Consider the following 19,555-nt stretch of genomic DNA (forward strand, 5'->3'; position numbering starts at 1 on the left):
CTAAACATCAAGATTGAGTATCTACTAAAAAATTATGATCAATAGTAAGAAATAAGCAAATTCCCAAAAACAGTTTAAAACACATTTGGATTGTTTCTTACTAGAACATCAACTTTTATACCATTTTCATTCAATAGAAGGTAAATTCTCCTACATCTAGGATCACTACCATGGAATGGAATTAGTCATCAGATGTGCATAAGTGGAAAAGCAAGCCACCTGAACGGACTACTAATAAACACACAACATTATATTGAAAAAGAAAAACATCTATCGTGTTGATCTTACATATTCCAAATACATTAGAAGACAAGACAAAATCAATATCTGACGTATCTTATATGTTAAAATAATATTTGATTAATGAAAGTCGCATTTTGTAAGTATATATTAATTTTTAGTTGTTAGTTTTAAGATATTATGTAGATCGTGTTTATGAAAAAAAAAACTTGTATGAAGTAAATTGATCAGAAAAAATAACAGATTGAATTAACAATTATTGCAACATGATAACACTGAAAATTGAGAGGAATTTACTTATTTCCAAATTGAGAAAATATTTCTAACTTAATGCATCTGGACTACATGCTAAGATCTAGAAGTGTCAACTCCAGCTTCAAGCCCTAAGACCTGCATTAGCGGGGGCCAAGTTTGGGGCACCCATGGGCAAGAGGATTATACATGTTCTCTAGAGCTCTGAAAGTTCTAGGTACCATCTTATCAACATACAGTGTTCCATCCAGGTGATCACACGCATGTTGTAAGATCCGGGCCTGCCAACAAGTAGCATTTATTTTGAGGGGTTCACCGTAACGATCAAAACCTGCAACTTCAACATCAAGGTACCGCTCTACCACAACACAGTATCCAGCCACACTGCAAAATGGTATTGCAGATGATGATGTTATTTGCATCCTATATATATATGTACTTGACACATTACTACCTCATAAAACACAAACATAAAGTGATCCTGATTATTTTAAAAATTATGACAACACCATTGAAAAGCTTAAGTTGTTACCTACAACAATAATAAATCCAACAAACCCAATTGCATCGAATCAGGTTGGAGGAAAATCTCACTAAAATGTGGCATGTTCACAATAAGAGAGTTGAATAATATTAAAAAATTCCAGTGTTCTGTTGCACATGTCTCATCGTGGAAATGCACTAAACCTCCACAAAACCTTATGAATATTGAAAGAAAATTGCTAGTTTTTAGCCCTTAGCCACAATAACTATGAAGCATTTGCTTAAATGGAAGCATATATGTAAATATGGTACAGCTAGTTAAGAGAAAATCCCAGCATCTGAATGACAGTATTTCTTAAACCTCCACAAAACCTTATGAATATTGAAAGAAAATTGCTAGTTTTTAGCCCTTAGCCACAATAACTATGAAGCATTTGCTTAAATGGAAGCATATATGTAAATTTGGTACAGCTAGTTAAGAGAAAATCCCAGCAACTGAATGACAGTATTTCTTAAACAAAGGGTGAAAAATGAATAATTGGCAGACCTCAAGCAGCCTTCAAAAAAGAGTGCAGTTCTGTTGGTGTTGTACTTGAGCTTGGGGTTAAGGATGACCTGGCTCAACGCAAGACAAGCGAAGAATGAATGGAAGTAAGTAAGTAGCTATAAGAATAGTGAATTTAAGCCTAACTCAATCTTACAAAAGAAGAGAGTTGTTTTTCACTTATATATTATTTAATTGCCTAATCTCTGTTCGATACGAGACTTGAATTTTTTTTTCCATAGTAGCAGATTAAAATTAAGAAAAAGGTAGCATACCAAAAGATCAAAAGGTCTTCTATCTTGTGCTTTTAACTCTTCCTCTTGCTTGTAAGTCATGTATTGTTTTTTATCTTCCAAAACAATAATCTGCAAAAGCATAGTAATAATAATAATTTAAGAGAGGTAGGTAGCATATGGATTGATGGATAGGGGATAAGTACCCTTAAGGGGATTCCAATGTGTGGGGCAGCGAGACCAACACCAAGTGCCCTTCGCATGACACGGATCATGTCGTCGATCATCTTCTGCACTTTCTCCAATTTCATCTCATTGTGCCTAACTTCTTGGGCCGCCTCGCCAAGAACAACCTCTCCGGCATTCACAATTTTTGGCAACTTCCCACCCCCCCCACAACCCACTTCTGCCGCCATCGGAACCACGCGCAACCCCGCCCATACTTTCTCATTTCCCTTTCTCCCATATTTTATTTTTTCCTTCACACAAATTATTTCCTTTTTATTTTTTAAAAAATATTTTTTTAATTTTAAACAACCTTAATTATAGTTTGTTGGAAGTAGTTAGAATTATGAAAATCTATATTCAATCTTCGATTATCTTTGTAATTTTTGTTATTTTTTTTTAAAAAGTTACAAATACTTAAATAAGTAACTTTTATGACTTCTTTTAAAATAAAAAATTTATTTATTTTTACTTCAATGATATTCTCAAAATACTTATCTTTAAAAACTAACACACGACTTCAACGCAAATTATAAAAAAAAAATAGTGAGATAAAATACAAATATGTTTATTGTATTTAATTTTTTTATTATTTAAACAAAATTAAATAAAAATTTATAGCAATAAATTAATAATAAATAATATAAATGTTGTCAAAGAAAGAAATAATAATAATATAATAAAATCATTAATTTTTTACTTAATTTTTTTAGCTAATATAAATTGAATTTGTTTTTAACTAATATAAAAACTTTTATATTTTTTATTTATTTTTTATAATTATTTAAAAATTACACTTTTGTTCTTTTCACGCATTTAAATAATATATTTTATTAATGTGTGGAAGCAAGATCCACTCATTTTCAATTTCAATTTCCTTCTTCATTCACACAATCGTGTTTTCTATTTGCTGCTACCCACTCACTGGCTTTACAATAATATTCATTATGAGTCATCGGTTGAACCGGATCGAATATCAAGAAAAAAAATTATTCAATCTAATAATTTTATTTTAATTTTTTTACTCATCAAAATTATAATACCCACAACAGATTTAAACCTAAAATTCTGTATATGTATATTATTCTAATCTATCATCACTAATTTCGGTTTACTTAGTTTAATATTTAATTGATTTGGCTTTAAATTATAAATAATAAAGAGGTTATATTAAAGGAGGAAAGGGTGAGGGCCAAAAGAGTGAAAAAGAATGTTGGGGCTGGGCCTGGGCTTGGGCCTTGGGAGTGAAAAAGCGGTGGCTGAAGAGTGAAGAGGTTGGATAAGCATATGGTTAGGGTTTTTGGTTGCGAAAGAGAAAGAGAAAGCAATGGAAGGCGTAACAGAGGGAGTGAACAACATCAGCATCAACATGAACGATTCGTATAAGAAGAATCGCATTCAGGTCTCTAACACCAAGAAGCCCCTCTTTTTCTACGTCAATCTCGCCAAGGTATCACTCCATTTCTCTGCATCTCAGATTTCCATCATCGCCACCTCTTTCACTCACCTTTCATTTTCATTTTCTTCTTTCTCCAGAGATATATGCAACAGCATAATGAGGTCGAGCTCTCAGCACTAGGAATGGGTATTCAAATCCCTCCACCTTTTTTCCTCTCTCTATTTTTTTTTTTTTTTGAGTTTTATTCACTGAATTTCGTTTGTGTTGGTTATTCATTATTAATGTGGATTCGTTTTTTTTTTTCGTTCATTCAGGTGTTATTATAGTTCTAGAGTTGCTAAATATGACTGTGAGATTGAGAATTTTGAAAATCCAAAGAATGATAACACTTGTAAGATCAAACGATTCAAACCTTCGTTGGACAAAATATGTTACTCTCGGAACAGACATAAGTGTTTAGGTTTCATTTGCTTCAAGCTTTTTATTTCTTCTTCTGATAGAGCTTTCTATACTGTGATGCTAGTGATACAGGCTTATTGATACTAGTGTGTGCTTATACTCAGTTTTAAAGCTTAATGATACTGCCCTCCTCTTTTCCAATCCCTATTGAAACTCCAAAAAAAGCTGTAGGCTGTGACCCATGGTATCATTTAGATAGGGCCTTGTGGTTAATAGTACAAATTGGATAAACTGATTTTCAACTCAGCCGTATTCTGGAGGTTCAGGGTTTTTCTTCCAGTTTGGGATTTAAGTGTAATCCATTACATAATAATCGAAGTGAAGTGTAGTGGTCAGCTTTGTAAATGTTATTGTGGGTATAAATATAAATATTATACAAACTAATAATTGTAATACACACAGTCACACACATATTATATGCTCAAAAAATAAATAAAGAGAATTTCATGATTACTAATAAGTCAGTCTACAATGTGTCGATTTATTCTAAAATCAATGACACATTAATTTTTTTTTTCAATTTTACCCTTGATAATTAATGTATGTTTATTGAAAAATGTGTCGATTTATTTCTAATAAAGGGTATAATAGAAAAGTAATTAATAAATATTTTTGAAAATTAAAATATCAATCATTTCCTTAATTCTCGTGCAAAAACATTAAATGATTATGAAAAAAAACTGGAGGGAGTAGTAATGAAATCACCATCAGAACATCATGGTTAATAAGTCAGAGTCTACACACACACTCATTCAGTGTGAGAGAAGATATAAAAGCTGGGAGATAAATGTTAAAACAGTCATGTCAAATATATCTGCAATGATAAAACTTAAGACTAGAGGAACTTTTTTTAATTGTATAAATTACAGGACAATAATTGATTTATATGTAACTGTCATTGTTTCCTGAAATAGTAGAACTTCATTACGATGTTAATATAAGGAATAGAATGCAATGTATTTCAAGATTTATATGTGACTTTCTAATTCTCTTTTTTCTTTTCTTGGTTATAATTTTGATGTGTTTTTTTTTATTTCTTACCTCTTATTTCATTGTTACAGCAATTGCCACAGTGGTAACTGTTGCTGAAATTTTGAAAAACAATGGGCTTGCTGTTGAAAAGAGTGAGATTCTATTCACTTTTTTTGTTTCCTTCTTTCCCTCTTGTGAAATGGTCCTCTCCCTTCTACTTCACACTTTAATATCTTATTTTCCAATAGTTGGATCATCTAATATGATAAATGATTAAACTTTATGCAGAAATCATGACATCAACTGTTGACATAAAGGATGATTCTAGAGGTAGACCTGTCCAAAAGGCAAAGGTAAGGCCGGATAAAGTTTTGTTTGCTCTAGAATGTTTGCTTGGAGCCTGTGTGGTCTTGATGTGTATACACAATTCTTAGAACTCAAGAGTTCATTTAAAATAAATAAATATAAAGTTGTTTTTTTTTTAATTGAGAAATGTTACTAATACACTTTCTGACATGTTCTTTTAAACACACTTTCTATTATTGAAAAAACACAAAATTTGATGTGTCGCATATCCTATTTAATAACTCTCTCTATCTCTCTTTTGATTTTGTAGTTTTTAATAAATTTTAACTAATAAAAATGGGTTTGTAGGAGTGTGTTGGTAGCACTCTTCGTTGTTGATTTTATACCATGGGACATGGTCTACCAGTCTTCGTTGTACTTATTATGGCTTTGGATTCTGCTCTATGATTTGCCTAAGCTTTTCATTTGAAAAATCATGTTTTAGATTGAAATTGTACTTGGGAAGACAGCCAATTTCGATGAGTTGATGGCTGCTGCAGCAGCTGAAGATGGTGAAAATGGAGATATCGAAGAGAGCGCATGAAGTTCTTCAAAATTACACTTAAATTTGTTAATGATATGTACTCTTTAGTGATTTGCATTTTTGTTGTCGCGTAGTAGAGGACATGTCATTATAAAATAGGCTTTGCATTAAATAGTGATTTGAATTTTTTGTTGTCGCGAGGTAGTGACCTGAAATATTGAACAAGAAAATTTCTTTGTTTATTTTTTCTATAAAATAGGCTTTTCTTATTTTTATTTTTTGCTGGGTTTAATGTATCAAGATTTCCTTGAGAAGAAGAGGATCATGAAATGTCAAATGTTCTTAAAATTTATGGATCTTTGTTTCAATTGCCTTAGTAACCGAATTATGAAGGATAACCTTTCATCACTTTTTCAGCGAGTTATTTTAACAATAGCCTCTTCAATGGTGAGGCTTGCCACTATATTTAACAACACAAATTTTCTCTATACCTTTGTTTATGTATTTTTTTAAAAGTAAAAATTACATTTGTTTAATTATAATAAAATAAGTGCTAAATTTATAAAATAGACGCCTAACAATTATCTAGATGGAAATAGAAAAGTATTATGAATTTATGATTAAGGGTCTTTGGGGAATTATATGAAGGACAGATCCTAACCCTAGTGGTGTGTTTGGATGAGGGATTTTACAAATTCAATGAATTTTAAATTCTTGGTATTTGAATTACTTTGATTTCAATTTCTATCATTCTTAAAATATTTTGTTTGGATAAGTTAATTCAAATTTCTTAAATTTTAAATTGTTAAGTTGGATATAATAATTTGATTCTATCATGGTAAAATTGATTTTAAAAATATATTTATATGTTGAGATTTTTGAATTAAATTTTATAAAAATAAATATTAGTTAATTTTTAAATATTTAATAAATTTAAAATTTAATATTAGATAATATTTAATAATTTTAAAAATATTGTTGAATATTTAATAATTAAAAATATGAAGAGGTAAGAGATAAGATAAAATATATAAGTGAAATAAGAAGAAAAAAAATGAAGAATTTCAAATTCTTACTTTTTTGGGAGAATTTTAAATTCTATTATTTCAAGGAATTTCACAAATGCTTAAATTTCAAATTCTTTAAAAATTCTCCATCCAAACAAGATATTTCACCTCAAAAAATTTAAAATTCTTCAAATAAATGAATTACTTCATTTAAATTCTTCGTCCAAACATGCTATAGGACTAATGGAGTGCGGTTCATTTGGGCGTAAATTGTGGGGCTCAAGGTGCAAACAAATGCAGGGTGATGCATGGCTTTCTTAATATATCTTTTCATTTTATACCGAAGAGTTATTTATTTTCTATATAAAGAGAAAAATTAAAAAGAAAACTCTTTACAGCACAACTTCTGAACAGATTCCAAGCCAAGACTACGTACGAAAGGGAGAACACTGTTCCAAGCGTAAAATAATTTTTCTTTGGTGATAATACAATGCAACATACAGTATTATAATATTCAATGAATCTATAATAATATATAAATATATAAAGGTCATTCATGATTTTTGTGTATATATTTTTTAAGATGTTTTTATTTTTTATTTATTATAATAACTGTAGATTTTTTCTTTGTGTAAGATAATACAATAATTTTATTTTATTAATTTAAATAAAAATTATTATTTGTCAAAAATAAATTGTATAATTGTTTTGTAACTTTCACACTTTGATCCTGAACATTAATAAGACATGGATTTCTTTATTAATAATATATATAGGGGATGGAGAGTTTTGGTTTTAACTTTTCACTAATCAATTTTATTTATTAATATCATAGTCATTTCTTCTTATTACTCTATTTATTTAACTTCAAAAATAACCTTAATCGAAATTTTAGTTTCTATTTGTTAATAATATATCATTGTAAACAAGTTGGTGGGGAGGGGTTGAGGTAGTTAGAAGCATGAGGACCTAGGTTTAATCTTCATTATGACCATCTTTGTAATCTTTTCTATTTTTACCAAAAAAATAAATCATTGTAAACAAGTTATGATTCTTCCTTTATAATAATAAGCTGGTATTTTTTTGTTAGAACATTCTATTTTTTTTATTATTATTTTTGATTATATTATTTATCTCCTATTTTAATTATTTTATATTTTATATTTTATTTAAATAAATCATATAAGAACATAAAGTGCCTCAATATACTAATTAATAATTGTCTTATCGATAAGAGAAGTGGCTGTATTCCCACACTTTTTTTGCACTAATAAGTAATGAAAATTAAAAAAAATAGATTCCTGTGAATTTGAATAGAGAAATTTAAACAAATAGCTCAATAATTGAGAATTTATTTTTTTTAATATTAAAATATATTGTTTGAAAAGTGTATTTAAAAGTATTTGAAATTTTTATAATTTATCAAAGTATTTTGAGTACGTAAAGTTATAAAATTTATATGAAAAAATAAGAATTTAAATTTATTTATGTTTATTTATTTATTGATTTTTCTATCTATTCTATTATTTTCTCACTCTCTTCTCTATTTTTACACGATGGAAATTGAATTCTGTTATTCAAATTGAAATTTTCAAAATTTAACAAACTTAAATTGTTTTATTTAAATAAAACATTTAGAAAATAATTACTGGAATTTAATTGAAAGCAATTCAAATTTTGCTAAAATTAGTTTAATTTTTTTAATCCAAAGATAACATAACATTTCTAATAAATATTATAAAATCTAATTAAAATATATTGACAATATATTTACTTAAAAAATTGATACTTAAAAAGTTAACATTGATATTATAATATTTCAATTTGAAAATTACAGACACAAACAAAAATAGATATAAAAACAATTATGTAAGTTGTTTGGAAAAAAAACAACATACTTTTTCCTTTTATTTAAATGTGTGTAGAAAATAAAAATAAAAAACATAAATATTTCTTATAAAAGTAAAAGTTTATAAAAATAAAAATATAATTTATCCTTTTACTGTATAACTCATTCTTTCTTTTACATTTCTTTGAAAAATGGATGGACTGAATTTTGCCGGGGGTTTTAAGTTGTTTTTTTTTTCTTTTCACTAAACTCTAAACCCTAAACTTGATAAATGATGGTAGAATTTTTAATTTAATATATTTTAATTATTGGATAATTTTGTTCTTTTACCAAGATCGACTAAAAATTTACACAACGATTCAAAATATTAACAAGTAATATAAAAAACTGTGTTGTTAACTTGCTATTTAAATTAAGTTTACACAAATGGGACATTATTTAAGTTCTAAATTGATTATGCGTGCCAATAGAAATCCAATGAAAAATAGAACTATAGAGTACATTAAGCATGTTTTTATTACTATTTTGTAGGAACGCGATGCATCATCGATAATGACATTCGGTGATTTCTTTTACATGCCAGTGAATATAGATAGTATTGAAGGTATAACAGATCCTTCATCATAAAACAAAGCTTGCAAACCAATTATTTTTATCACAAAGGAGATAAAGAGCTTAGTCTCTTCATAAATAAGGATTGTTATTATTATAGAAGCTGAGCAAACCAAACCCAGTTATTCTTATACTAGTACTGCATGCATGCCACCATATGTCTCACATAATTTTACTTCCTGATGGGGCTAATAGGTGGGCTACCTGCATCAATAACATATTTTTCAAACCTTCAAATTTAAACGACTGATTATTAAAGACAATAATAAACTAAGTGAATATTATGAAGCCTGTCATATAATTAAGGTGAAATACAAATAAAGTCTCGAATTATTAAAAAAAAATAAAAATGAGAAACGTGAATTCATAAGTGCATGCAAAATCTTCATTAATATATATAAGTGATTTCTAAAACTAAATTTATGAGAATTTAGATTTAATCACTTATATCATATCAATATAAAAACATATAAGCGTAAATGTGATTTCCAACATATTCAAATCAATAAAAATATATCTTATGTAAGAAAAAATCATTAGAATCCATATTACTTGTAAAGTTTAAAAACGAATGAGTGAAGTAATTGGCAAAAACATGACATACCAGATTTAACACTATCGGGATACACACATTGATTCATAGATGGAATGAGACAAGCCTCTAATTCTGATGCAACAACATTAGAACCAGTGTAGCAACTCCTTGCACTGACGTGAGTGCATGTTCTCAACACGGTTCGGAACTTTATAGTCTCAATGAGGATTGGTTGATATTGGATTGGCTTACGTGAACTTGTTTCATAAAATGAAGCTCCATGGTCCACCAAGCACCTCTCCATTGAATCAAAAAGGCAAGGAGCAAGGTTTACTCCACCATTATCATGATGCATTAATATTGGTTCTGTTCCACTGCATGATTCAGCAACATGCGAGCTGCAATGTGTCACAAACCTTTTGAATCTGGGTGACTCATAGGCCTGTGGTTGACTATAGTTAAGCATAGGGTTTGTGGATCTACCAATACGAGCGTCTTTTACAGGATCCATGGTTTCATGTTGGCTATAGTTTAGCATAGGATTTGTGGATCTACCAATACGAACGTCTTCTGCAGGATCCATGGTTTCAGGTTGACCATAGTTAAGCATAGGATTTGTAGATCTACCAATACGAACGTCTAGCATAGGGTTTGTGGATCTACCAATACGAGCGTCTTCTACAGGATCCATGGTTTCAAGTTGACTATAGTTAAGCATAGGGTTTGTGGATCTACCAATACGAGCGTCTTCTGCAGGATCCATGGTTTCAGGTTGACCATAGTTAAGCATAGGGTTTGTGGATCTACCAATACGAGCATCTTCTGCAGGGTCTATGGTTTCAGGTTGGCTATAGTTAAGCATAGGGTTTGTGGATCTACCAATACGAGCGTCTTCTGCAGGATCCATGGTTTCAGGTTGACTATAGTTAAGCATAGGGTTTGTGGATCTATCACGAGAGTCTTTAGTAGGATTCATGGTTTGAGGTTGACTATAGTTAAGCATAGGATTGATGACTACACCAATATCAGCCTCTTCAGCAACTACCGCACCTATGAACAATAATAGAGTAATTAGTATTATTGCTCTCATTTTCTCCATTATTTGGTTTAGTTAGCCGTGAATTGAACTAGTTTGTAGTTTTGAGCTCAATTTGGTTGATGTTTGTGAATTTATACTTGTAGAATATGTGAATTTTGCAATATAAGATAATCCAGGAAGTGTATAAATGTTTATTATAAAGTATAAAGTATTTATAATGACCTTTGATCTTTGTTATACATATCCTGACTCGATTCTTTTCCAAGAGGTAGGAATATATATTTGTCTTTCTGAGATTAAAATGGAATATATAGTTACATAAAAAAATAGAATATATTTGATCATTACACTAATTACTGCTGCATCCATATATTTATTTTTCTTTTTCTTTGGTTAAAGAGTATTTTTTAGATGTATATGCATAAAAAAAATAAATTGTTTAAAGTGTTAAATTATGTTTTAAATTTTCCATCTGAAGAGATGTTTATATATTTAACTTCTTTAAAGTGAGATATTAATTTAGAGGTAGCAAAAGAGAGAGGGAGAGAAAGTTTTAGAAGATAAACAGTTGTATTTATTGGTTAAAAATAATAATTTCATGCACATGTATAATAAAATATGAATTTTATTAAAATTTCAACTTTCAAATTTTAATTAACGCTAAGTATTTTTGTTTTAAAGAGGTAAATCTTACATTTGATGCGTGGTTGAACATGCCTCGACTGATATTGTTTCTTACAAAAAAAGTTACATGTAAGAAAAAAAAAGGTTATGCAATTACTATTTTTAATTATATTCGCTAAATTATCAAGCCCTTCTGATAACATTAATTTATAAATAAAAAAAATATTTTACTACCCATTCGTGTGTTGGATAGAATAAAATCTTCCATCAAACAATGTTGACATTTTGGAAAAATTCGGTTTGAAAAAGAGATGCTTCATTAAAATTAAAAGTCATTTCATTTTATTATTTATTTATAAATGTTTGATATGTATACGAACTTTAATTCTTTTAAAAAGGGAAATTATTATATGTCAACTTTATAATTAAAATAGTTTGATTAGGAAAATAATGTTTTTAAAGAATATTAATTTATATAATTTTTTAAGATATTTAAATTATGATGTTATTTTTTTCATTCATTTTGAAAAATTAAATTCTCTTTCCTTAACCAATAGGATGGATTTAGAAGACAAATATAAAAGGGCTGAAAATAAACATTTTAAAACATAAATAATTGAATTAATTAATAATTTATAAGAGTATTTTTTATGAAATACATTGAGGGTCAAAATTTGTAAAACTATAATTTACTAGGCTTTTATTACAAATTAATTTTATATTAATCTAAGCATTTAACTTTTATTATGTTTAAAGTATATTAAGTTTACAAAATTGTATATAATTTAAAATTTAATTTTTGATTCATTACTTGATTTTATTTTAACATGCATTACATTATTTAAAATATATATAAAAAATTACATATTTACAAATTTATAATTATCTAAGATTATATATATAATCATAAAAATAATATTAGATTGATAAAGTTTAACTTTTATACTGCTATTATATTAATTTTATACTTTTTTTAGAGAGAAAAAATGCATTTAATTGCATTATTTTTTGATGAAAAATTGAAGGGGTCAGGGTTTCGCCAACCCTTGCCCCTTGGATACTTAAGACAAATATGCATCAAATTTTACTTTTTTTTTTTTTTTTACGAAGATAACATTTTTTTTTTCCTATTTCTCTATCGCTTATTTGCTGTTAGATTAAACCCTTACTATCTTTTATATATATATATACTTATAGATAGAGGGGAGAGCTTAAAATGATTATTACTCGTAAACTTTTCTTATGATTCTTGTCATTTTAAAATTTTATTTTACAGTTTTCTACTCCTTAGAAAATTGTAAAGTTTTATATTGTCTTTCTTATATCATAAATTATTCATTTTATTATAATAAACACTATGTCACATAATTGGCAAATTGTGATAAGAACTCCAACCGTAAGATAAATATCTATAGGACTAAAATTATAAGAAAAAAGAATTAAAACTGGTTGTTTTGAGTGCGTTTACTAAATTAGCTTATAATTTAGATAGAAATAGATAAGTAAAAATAAACAAATAAATTTAAAAATTAGTTACATGCTTTATTCATTTTGCCCCCTTACCTTATTATTCAATAAATTCAAACGAATGTTATTGATTTGGTTCTTGTTATTGAAATCAGTAACCACAACTAAAAAGATTCGAACTAAAATCTTATACTTAGTTCTCTTGGTCTTTATCTCATAAACCATACATCATTATGCAAGAACTAATAAAAATAACAAAAATTATCAAACAATATATTCATATTTAGTTGACAAAACTTTGGTGAAGAGTGAAAGTAGAGTTCTAAATTTAAGAAAATGAAACAACTTTTTATTTTCAAGTAAATCAAATGGATTGTATCAAGCAATGATTTATACACAATAGATTCGCAATAAAAGTGAAGGACACTATTAAAATTTGGTTATAGTTGATTTCATTATGAGAAATTTAATAGTGTGTTTAGATGAAGAATTTAAATGAAGTAATTCATTTATTTAAAGAATTTAAAATCCTTTGAAGTAAAATACTTTGTTTAAAAGGAGAATTTATAAAGAATTTGAAATTTAAGCATTTGTAGAATTTATGTTTTAAGAAACTAATGAAATTTGAATTAACTAAATAGTCTTATAAACCCCATATATTACAAATATATATAAGAATTTACATGCAATTATATGATAATTTGCAGCTACATTGTCATTGGGACCCCTCCGTCATTCTCTAACGAAGATTAAGTGGCAACAAATTAAGCATAAACGTGAAGTTGAGCTTGTACTGATTTTGAGAGCACATGTAATACTTGACGAGGTGTAGCTTCACATTGTTTCAAGCACCAGCTTGCACTCCATGGAATGGTTTTGTACATGTGCTTTCTTGTATCTATGAAATGTCAATTCAATTACCTAAAACACACACACAAAACACTTACCTAAACCCTAAACCTAAAACACACACACAAAACACTTACCAAAGAGACTCTTTATTCAAGGTAGATAGATTTATTGATTAACTTGCATCATAGATCACAACCATTTATAAAACCAACCAAAAACCTCTCAGAATAATAAAACTAACTTAAAGCATCTACAATATTGAGAGATGCTTATAAACAACTTTCATTTACTTTAAATGGATCTCACTATGCCACATCACTTATAAGCACTTATACTATATTTATACAATTTTTGTTTTAATAAAAGTTGCTTATAAGCACTTCCACTTTTTGACAACTCATACTTCATTTTTTGAAAAAATTTTAAAAAGATTAATTATTATGAATTATATATGAATATGAATAAAAAATAAAAATATTACATGATAAAAAATGCAATAATAAAAAGAAATACAAAAATTACAATGAAATTAAATATAAAAACTAAGAAATTACATAATACCATAAATGCACGATAAATTATTTATAACAATAAATATGCACTAATTTTTGTTATTATGATATCCAAAACATTCTCAAATATATTTCACCAAGTCGTGTTGTAGTTGTCAGTGTTGTTGTTTGTCACGAAGATGTGTCCTCCTTTTGTAAGCATGTTGTAGTAAAAATAGGATGAGCACCAATAGATACATCGGTAGTCAGACTTCGTTACCACTATTATCATAATCAAAATTAATATTTTATGTGTGTCATCTTCAACAATCATGTTATGTAGTATGATGCATGCATACATGATGTTCTTCAATGTATCGACACACCAAGCACGTGTTGGTCCATGTGCAATTGCAAATCGAGATTGCAACACTCCAAATGCTCATTCTACATCTTTTCTGGTTGATTCTTGTCGTTCGACAAATAATTTTTTCTTTTCTCCTTGTGGCATAAGAATGGTCTTCACAAATGTAGTTCACTATAGATAAATACCATCTGCAAGATAATAATTCATATTATATTGGGTTTTATTCACTATGTATTGTACAATAGGAGTTTGTCCTGACAAGATGTCATTAAACATATTTGAAATATTCAACACGTTAATGTCATTATTTAAACTTGTCATGCCAAAAAAGGCATGCCAAATCCACAAGTCTTATGAAGTTACAACTTTAAACATAATTGTGGGTTTGTTGTAATCATCTCGACAAAATTGTCATTTCCAAGCAACTGGACAATTTTTCCATTCTTAATGCATACAATCAATAGATCCTAACATACCTAAAAAGCACATGCTTTCCCCATTTGAAGTAGTCGTTCAACATCTTCATTTTTAGGCCTCCTAAGGTGTTCAACTTCGAATATGTTGCACACATCAGATACAAATCTCTCTAAGCATTCTACAGCAGTGCTTTCACCAATTTGAACATAATCATCTATACTACCACCACTTGATCCATATGCTAATATATGAATTGAAACTGTGCATTTTTGTAATGGTAAAAGACCCTTCTTTCAAGTTTCATCAACCCTCATCTGGAAATAGTCATCATAATGACCAAGGGTTTCTATAATTCTAAGGAACACATGCCTTTGCATTCGAAACCTTCATCAAAATTGAACATCTATGTAAACTAGATTCTCAGAGAAGTAATCATTGAACAATCGATTATGCCCTTTTTCATGACATCAATCAATCATCATTCTTTTTTCCCTCCGACGAGTAGTGTTGTCAGATTGTTATTGCATCTCGAAAAAACTAATCTAATTTGTGATAATTAAAATTACAATAATACCTATTGTCCTAATTTGCCCCTAATAAAATTATAAGCCAATTCGTGATCTTTGAGTTGCTCTTAGTCATCCCAGATGTGTCCTTCTTGAGAATGTCATACATTGCACTAAAGTTAGCCGCCTCCTTCGCTTCAGCCAATTTTTTTACTGCAGCACTTCTCTCTAACATTACTTTTGCTGTATTATCCAACTTCTTTCTGTCGAAAGATGTTTTGTCAACCTTTGCTTTACTATTTCTTTTTGTTGTCGTCTGGCCTATTAGACGAGACATTGGTATTGTTAAGTCATATTCTTCACAATCATTGGTTGCATCTGTGTTAAAAGACGTTGAATATTGCCCAAATTTAGAGATCTTTGATCTTTTAGAAGAGCTCTCTACTGATTCAAATTTCTATTTTGGTTCGTCTCTTAACAATAGTCATGCATGCTCAAAATTGAATTTATCACCCACATCTTGTGAGTAAATCTTATATGCATTTGCCATGATGTCTTTCTCTGAGTTGCCACTTTTTTTTTTTTTATCACAAGCTTGTTTGTAACACCCGACAAATAATTGAACTACTTTATTTATTTGAAACCAATTTTTTAACTGACATGGTTTCCTTTTTAAAAATTGATTGTGATTGTTGTTATAATTCTCTTTAATTCTTATCCATAAACTATTTTCAATTCGATCAACTACTAGAATTGGATCCTTCGAAATGTTAAACCATGATTGAATAAGGAGATTATCCTCTTCCATCGAGAAGCTAACACGTGATTTTTTCTAAGTAGATAATTCTTCTCTTTGTTGTCCTCCTACATAAAGTGTGATGTTCTCTAGCCCAACTTGAGACTCAAATATTGAACCAATTGGTGATTCTATTTTCCAATTTAATGGCTCCACAACTTTTTCAAAAAACATTGAAGGCCTATAAAATATATTGGGATTGGTTGGTAGTGGTAACATAAAAAAAATGAGGATTTGGAGAATTATCATTGATAGAGTGTGGTGGTGGTGGGTATATAAAAAAAATGAGGATTTTGAGAATTTTACTAGAAGGGATTGGAGGTGGTGCTTGATTTTGTAAATAATTAAAATAAATTTGAAAATTATATTGATTAGGATCCATGTAAAACTTTTGCCCTGAACACAGAAAAAATATAAAAAAATAATCAATGAGGGAAATATAATATTGTGTGAATAGTAGATGAATAGTATTTAGTGAAAAGCGGGAAAGTTGATGTTGCGCTTCAACTGTATCATAAAATGCTCCAAACAAATGATGGTGCTTGCACGGTTGTGGACAACTACAACATCTCCTTAGTGGTGAAGGGTCTATGCAAGATAGTGTTTTAATTCCAACATTCCATTCTCTCAACGGTCTGAAGCATTAGTTTAATTTTATTTATCTTTTTTACTTTGTGTTCATTTCTTTTCTTTGTGTTTAATTTTACTTGGTTTAATTTTATTTATCTTTTTTACTTGCAACGGCCACCATTTGTTCTATCCTTATCTTACTTGGTGTCGAGTATTACTATTTCACAACGTTCTTCCTAAGCCAAGCCAACATCATGGAGCGAACACTCGGGGGACTTCAAAATCCCCACAGGTTCTATCCCCGTGTTCAGCGCCATCACACTCATCCTGGTACCCATCTATGAGAAACTCACGATGCCTTTTCTCTGTAGCCTCACCGCCACCAGCGCGACATCATGTCGTTGCAATGAATGGGAATAGAGCTATTCATCTCGATCTTCGCCATGGCTTCGATTGCGTTGGTCGAGAAGAAAAGACGCATGCAAGAGTCGGTGAGGGGGGAATAATCGAGAGGAGGGTGTTTAAGCTTCCAACTTGGAGGGATGAACCATTCAAAACTCTCCATTTGAAATTTCACAATCCCGAGCATCGGAGCTACAATAAGGAACGAATCCAAAAATATTCAACTTCTCTTACCACGTCAAATCACTTCAATGGTAATCTATTATAAGCTTTGTTCCTTATTTCTAAGATACACCTTAAGCAATTACTGTTGGAGGTGCTCTTACGAATGCCTCAAAAACATTAAGCACCCAATTCCAACGCACTATTTGCTGAAGCCCAAAGACTAGCATACCACAGAACCAACTATTCCTGATGTCAACTACCTCCACAGGTTCCTTTTCAGCTTCCCAAATCCTAATTGATGGAGTCTCGGATTGAAGAAACTCCATGAATTTCCACACGACACTCCTTCTTGAATCCTTGAGAAGACTCCAACGCACTCTTAATTGCTCTCTTAAGTCATAGCACCTTCAATTCTTGAAAAATCACAAGATTGCTACTGCTTGACCCAGAATTGCCCTAATAAAGACCTTGTGTTAAGTGCCTGCATTTGTTTTACCACTGGTTTCAGTTGGAAACGAAGAGCAAAGTTGAATCATGTGGCGTGAGTAGTAGACTAGAGAGAAACACTCACCCTGATACACTAGTGTGCATAGAGAGAAACACTTTCCTAGTGAGGATGCATACACAGATAGTCTTTACTCTTTTCAGCTCTTTGATCTCTTTTGAAACCTTTGTTTACCCCTTGTCATGTTCTATTGCAATAATTGTGGCTGGAAATCCATCTTAGGTTCATGCTTGTGAAAAGAAAATACAAGCGAACTAGGATGTAGAATTTGACTCACTTGCATTGCTTGTTATCTGCTAGATTAATTACCTTTTGCTTGAGGACAAGCAAGGTTCTAAGTTTGGGAGAGTTGTTAAGTCTCAATTTTACCTCTTTTTGGATGAGACTTATTGAACGAATTCCACTCATCCTCTGAACCATTGCAATATAATTGTTCTCTTTTTGGTTCATTTTGTGTGCAGATATAACTAACCCAAATTTAGCTAACAATACCTTAATACACCTCATTTTTTGTGCAGGTAATGAGCTAGGGACTGGAGGATTGAAGATCCATAGGATTGGAAACTAAAGAGGCTAAGGAGCAGAGAAGAAATTGCGCCAGGCGCAAGATGACTCGCGCCGGGCTTGGTAAAACAGAGCCTGGAAGCCATGGCGCCGGGCGAGAGAATACACGCGCCGGGCGTGGTCGAGACAGAGAGTACTTGAAACTCTCTGGAAGACATCGCGCTGGGCGTAAAAGGAAATTGCGCCGGGCTTACAATGAGGCAAAAAGTGCACAGAAGAGTACGCGCCGGGCGCGAAGACTTGCATGTCGGGCGCGAAAACCTAATCTGATCTCCCTGGCCCGTATTTGAAGCCATTTTCGGGGGAGAAACCCTCATTCTCACATTGGGCGCCTCTAGGAGCTGCGGAAGGGATTCCCAAGGCTTGGGATCGTCCGTGTGCGGATCTTTCCTTCGGTTCTTCACTTCCTCTTCCATCTCTATTTTGTATTTGCCCTCATTGTTGTGAGTGGTTTCACCCAATTTTTGTGGGGTTAGATGTAACCAACGTACTCTATTATAATCTTTACGGTTTTAATGATATATATACATGTTGTTTTATTCATTGTTGTGTTTGTTTCTATTCTTAATGCTTGCTTTGGATTGATCACCCTTTGCATGATTTAAGGTTCCATGGGTATTGGAAAACAACCTTTGAAACTAGTTCTGAAACATATGCCTAGTGGTGATTGTATCTAGGGATAGAGCTTGACCCATTAGTAGTCTTAAACCCTAGCCCGTAATGCGGGTGTAGATATTGGGTACTCAAGGGATTGATATTCAATATCCGCACCTAGGCTCTTTCTCTAAGGGATTAGGTTTGAGTAAACTCTTGGGTTGACTAAGCAATGAATTCAACAAAAGATTAAGGATACATTAGTGTTACGTTTGGTAAAATCTGACCCCCACAACCTCACAATACCACAATACCATTCCTTACCTTTTCCACTCACAAAACAATATTTATTTACAGCTTTCATTCCAATAGTCACAACTTTGAATTCACTGCACAAACTATGAATTTGAAATTATTCTTTAGTCACGAATAGTCAATAAATGCTTATATTACCTTCTAATCCCTGTGGATACGATATTTTTACTACTTGAACGGCCGGTATACTTGCCGTGTTTGAGACCGTTAATTGAATCAAATTGATTTACAATTATAACAAA

At 30.3% G+C, this 19,555-nt stretch overlaps 3 protein-coding genes and 1 long non-coding RNA gene across 4 annotated transcripts; 2 read left to right on the forward strand and 2 right to left on the reverse strand.

The window, feature by feature from the left end:
- Positions 1-463: 463 nt before the first annotated feature.
- LOC145952544 (peptide deformylase 1A, chloroplastic/mitochondrial-like) lies at positions 464-2,168 on the reverse strand. The gene is made up of 4 exons (XM_083064932.1): positions 1,959-2,168; positions 1,795-1,884; positions 1,523-1,590; positions 464-876 (listed from the first exon to the last, which is right to left on the reverse strand). The coding sequence occupies exons 1-4, from the start codon at positions 2,166-2,168 to the stop codon at positions 636-638; spliced, it is 609 nt and encodes a 202-aa protein (XP_082921058.1). The 3' UTR covers positions 464-635.
- A 1,065-nt stretch (positions 2,169-3,233) lies between these two features.
- Positions 3,234-5,994, forward strand: LOC109805905 (uncharacterized protein At2g34160). The gene is made up of 5 exons (XM_020368190.3): positions 3,234-3,427; positions 3,514-3,562; positions 4,897-4,959; positions 5,096-5,160; positions 5,598-5,994. The coding sequence occupies exons 1-5, from the start codon at positions 3,305-3,307 to the stop codon at positions 5,694-5,696; spliced, it is 399 nt and encodes a 132-aa protein (XP_020223779.1). The 5' UTR covers positions 3,234-3,304; the 3' UTR covers positions 5,697-5,994.
- Positions 5,995-9,173: 3,179 nt separating this feature from the next.
- Positions 9,174-10,825, reverse strand: LOC109806265 (uncharacterized). The gene is made up of 2 exons (XM_029272810.2): positions 9,709-10,825; positions 9,174-9,308 (listed from the first exon to the last, which is right to left on the reverse strand). Exons 1-2 carry the CDS (start codon positions 10,736-10,738, stop codon positions 9,277-9,279), a joined length of 1,062 nt encoding a protein of 353 aa, XP_029128643.2. The 5' UTR covers positions 10,739-10,825; the 3' UTR covers positions 9,174-9,276.
- Positions 10,826-15,853: 5,028 nt separating this feature from the next.
- On the forward strand, positions 15,854-18,947 carry LOC145952574 (uncharacterized). Its single transcript, XR_014430014.1, has 2 exons — positions 15,854-17,424; positions 18,359-18,947. It is a non-coding gene; the product is annotated as an uncharacterized LOC145952574 (long non-coding RNA).
- Positions 18,948-19,555: the final 608 nt, after the last annotated feature.

Source organism: Cajanus cajan, chromosome 10 (genome assembly GCF_000230855.2).
Source record: "Cajanus cajan strain Asha chromosome 10, NIPB_CcT2T_4, whole genome shotgun sequence".
NCBI lineage: Eukaryota > Viridiplantae > Streptophyta > Magnoliopsida > Fabales > Fabaceae > Cajanus > Cajanus cajan.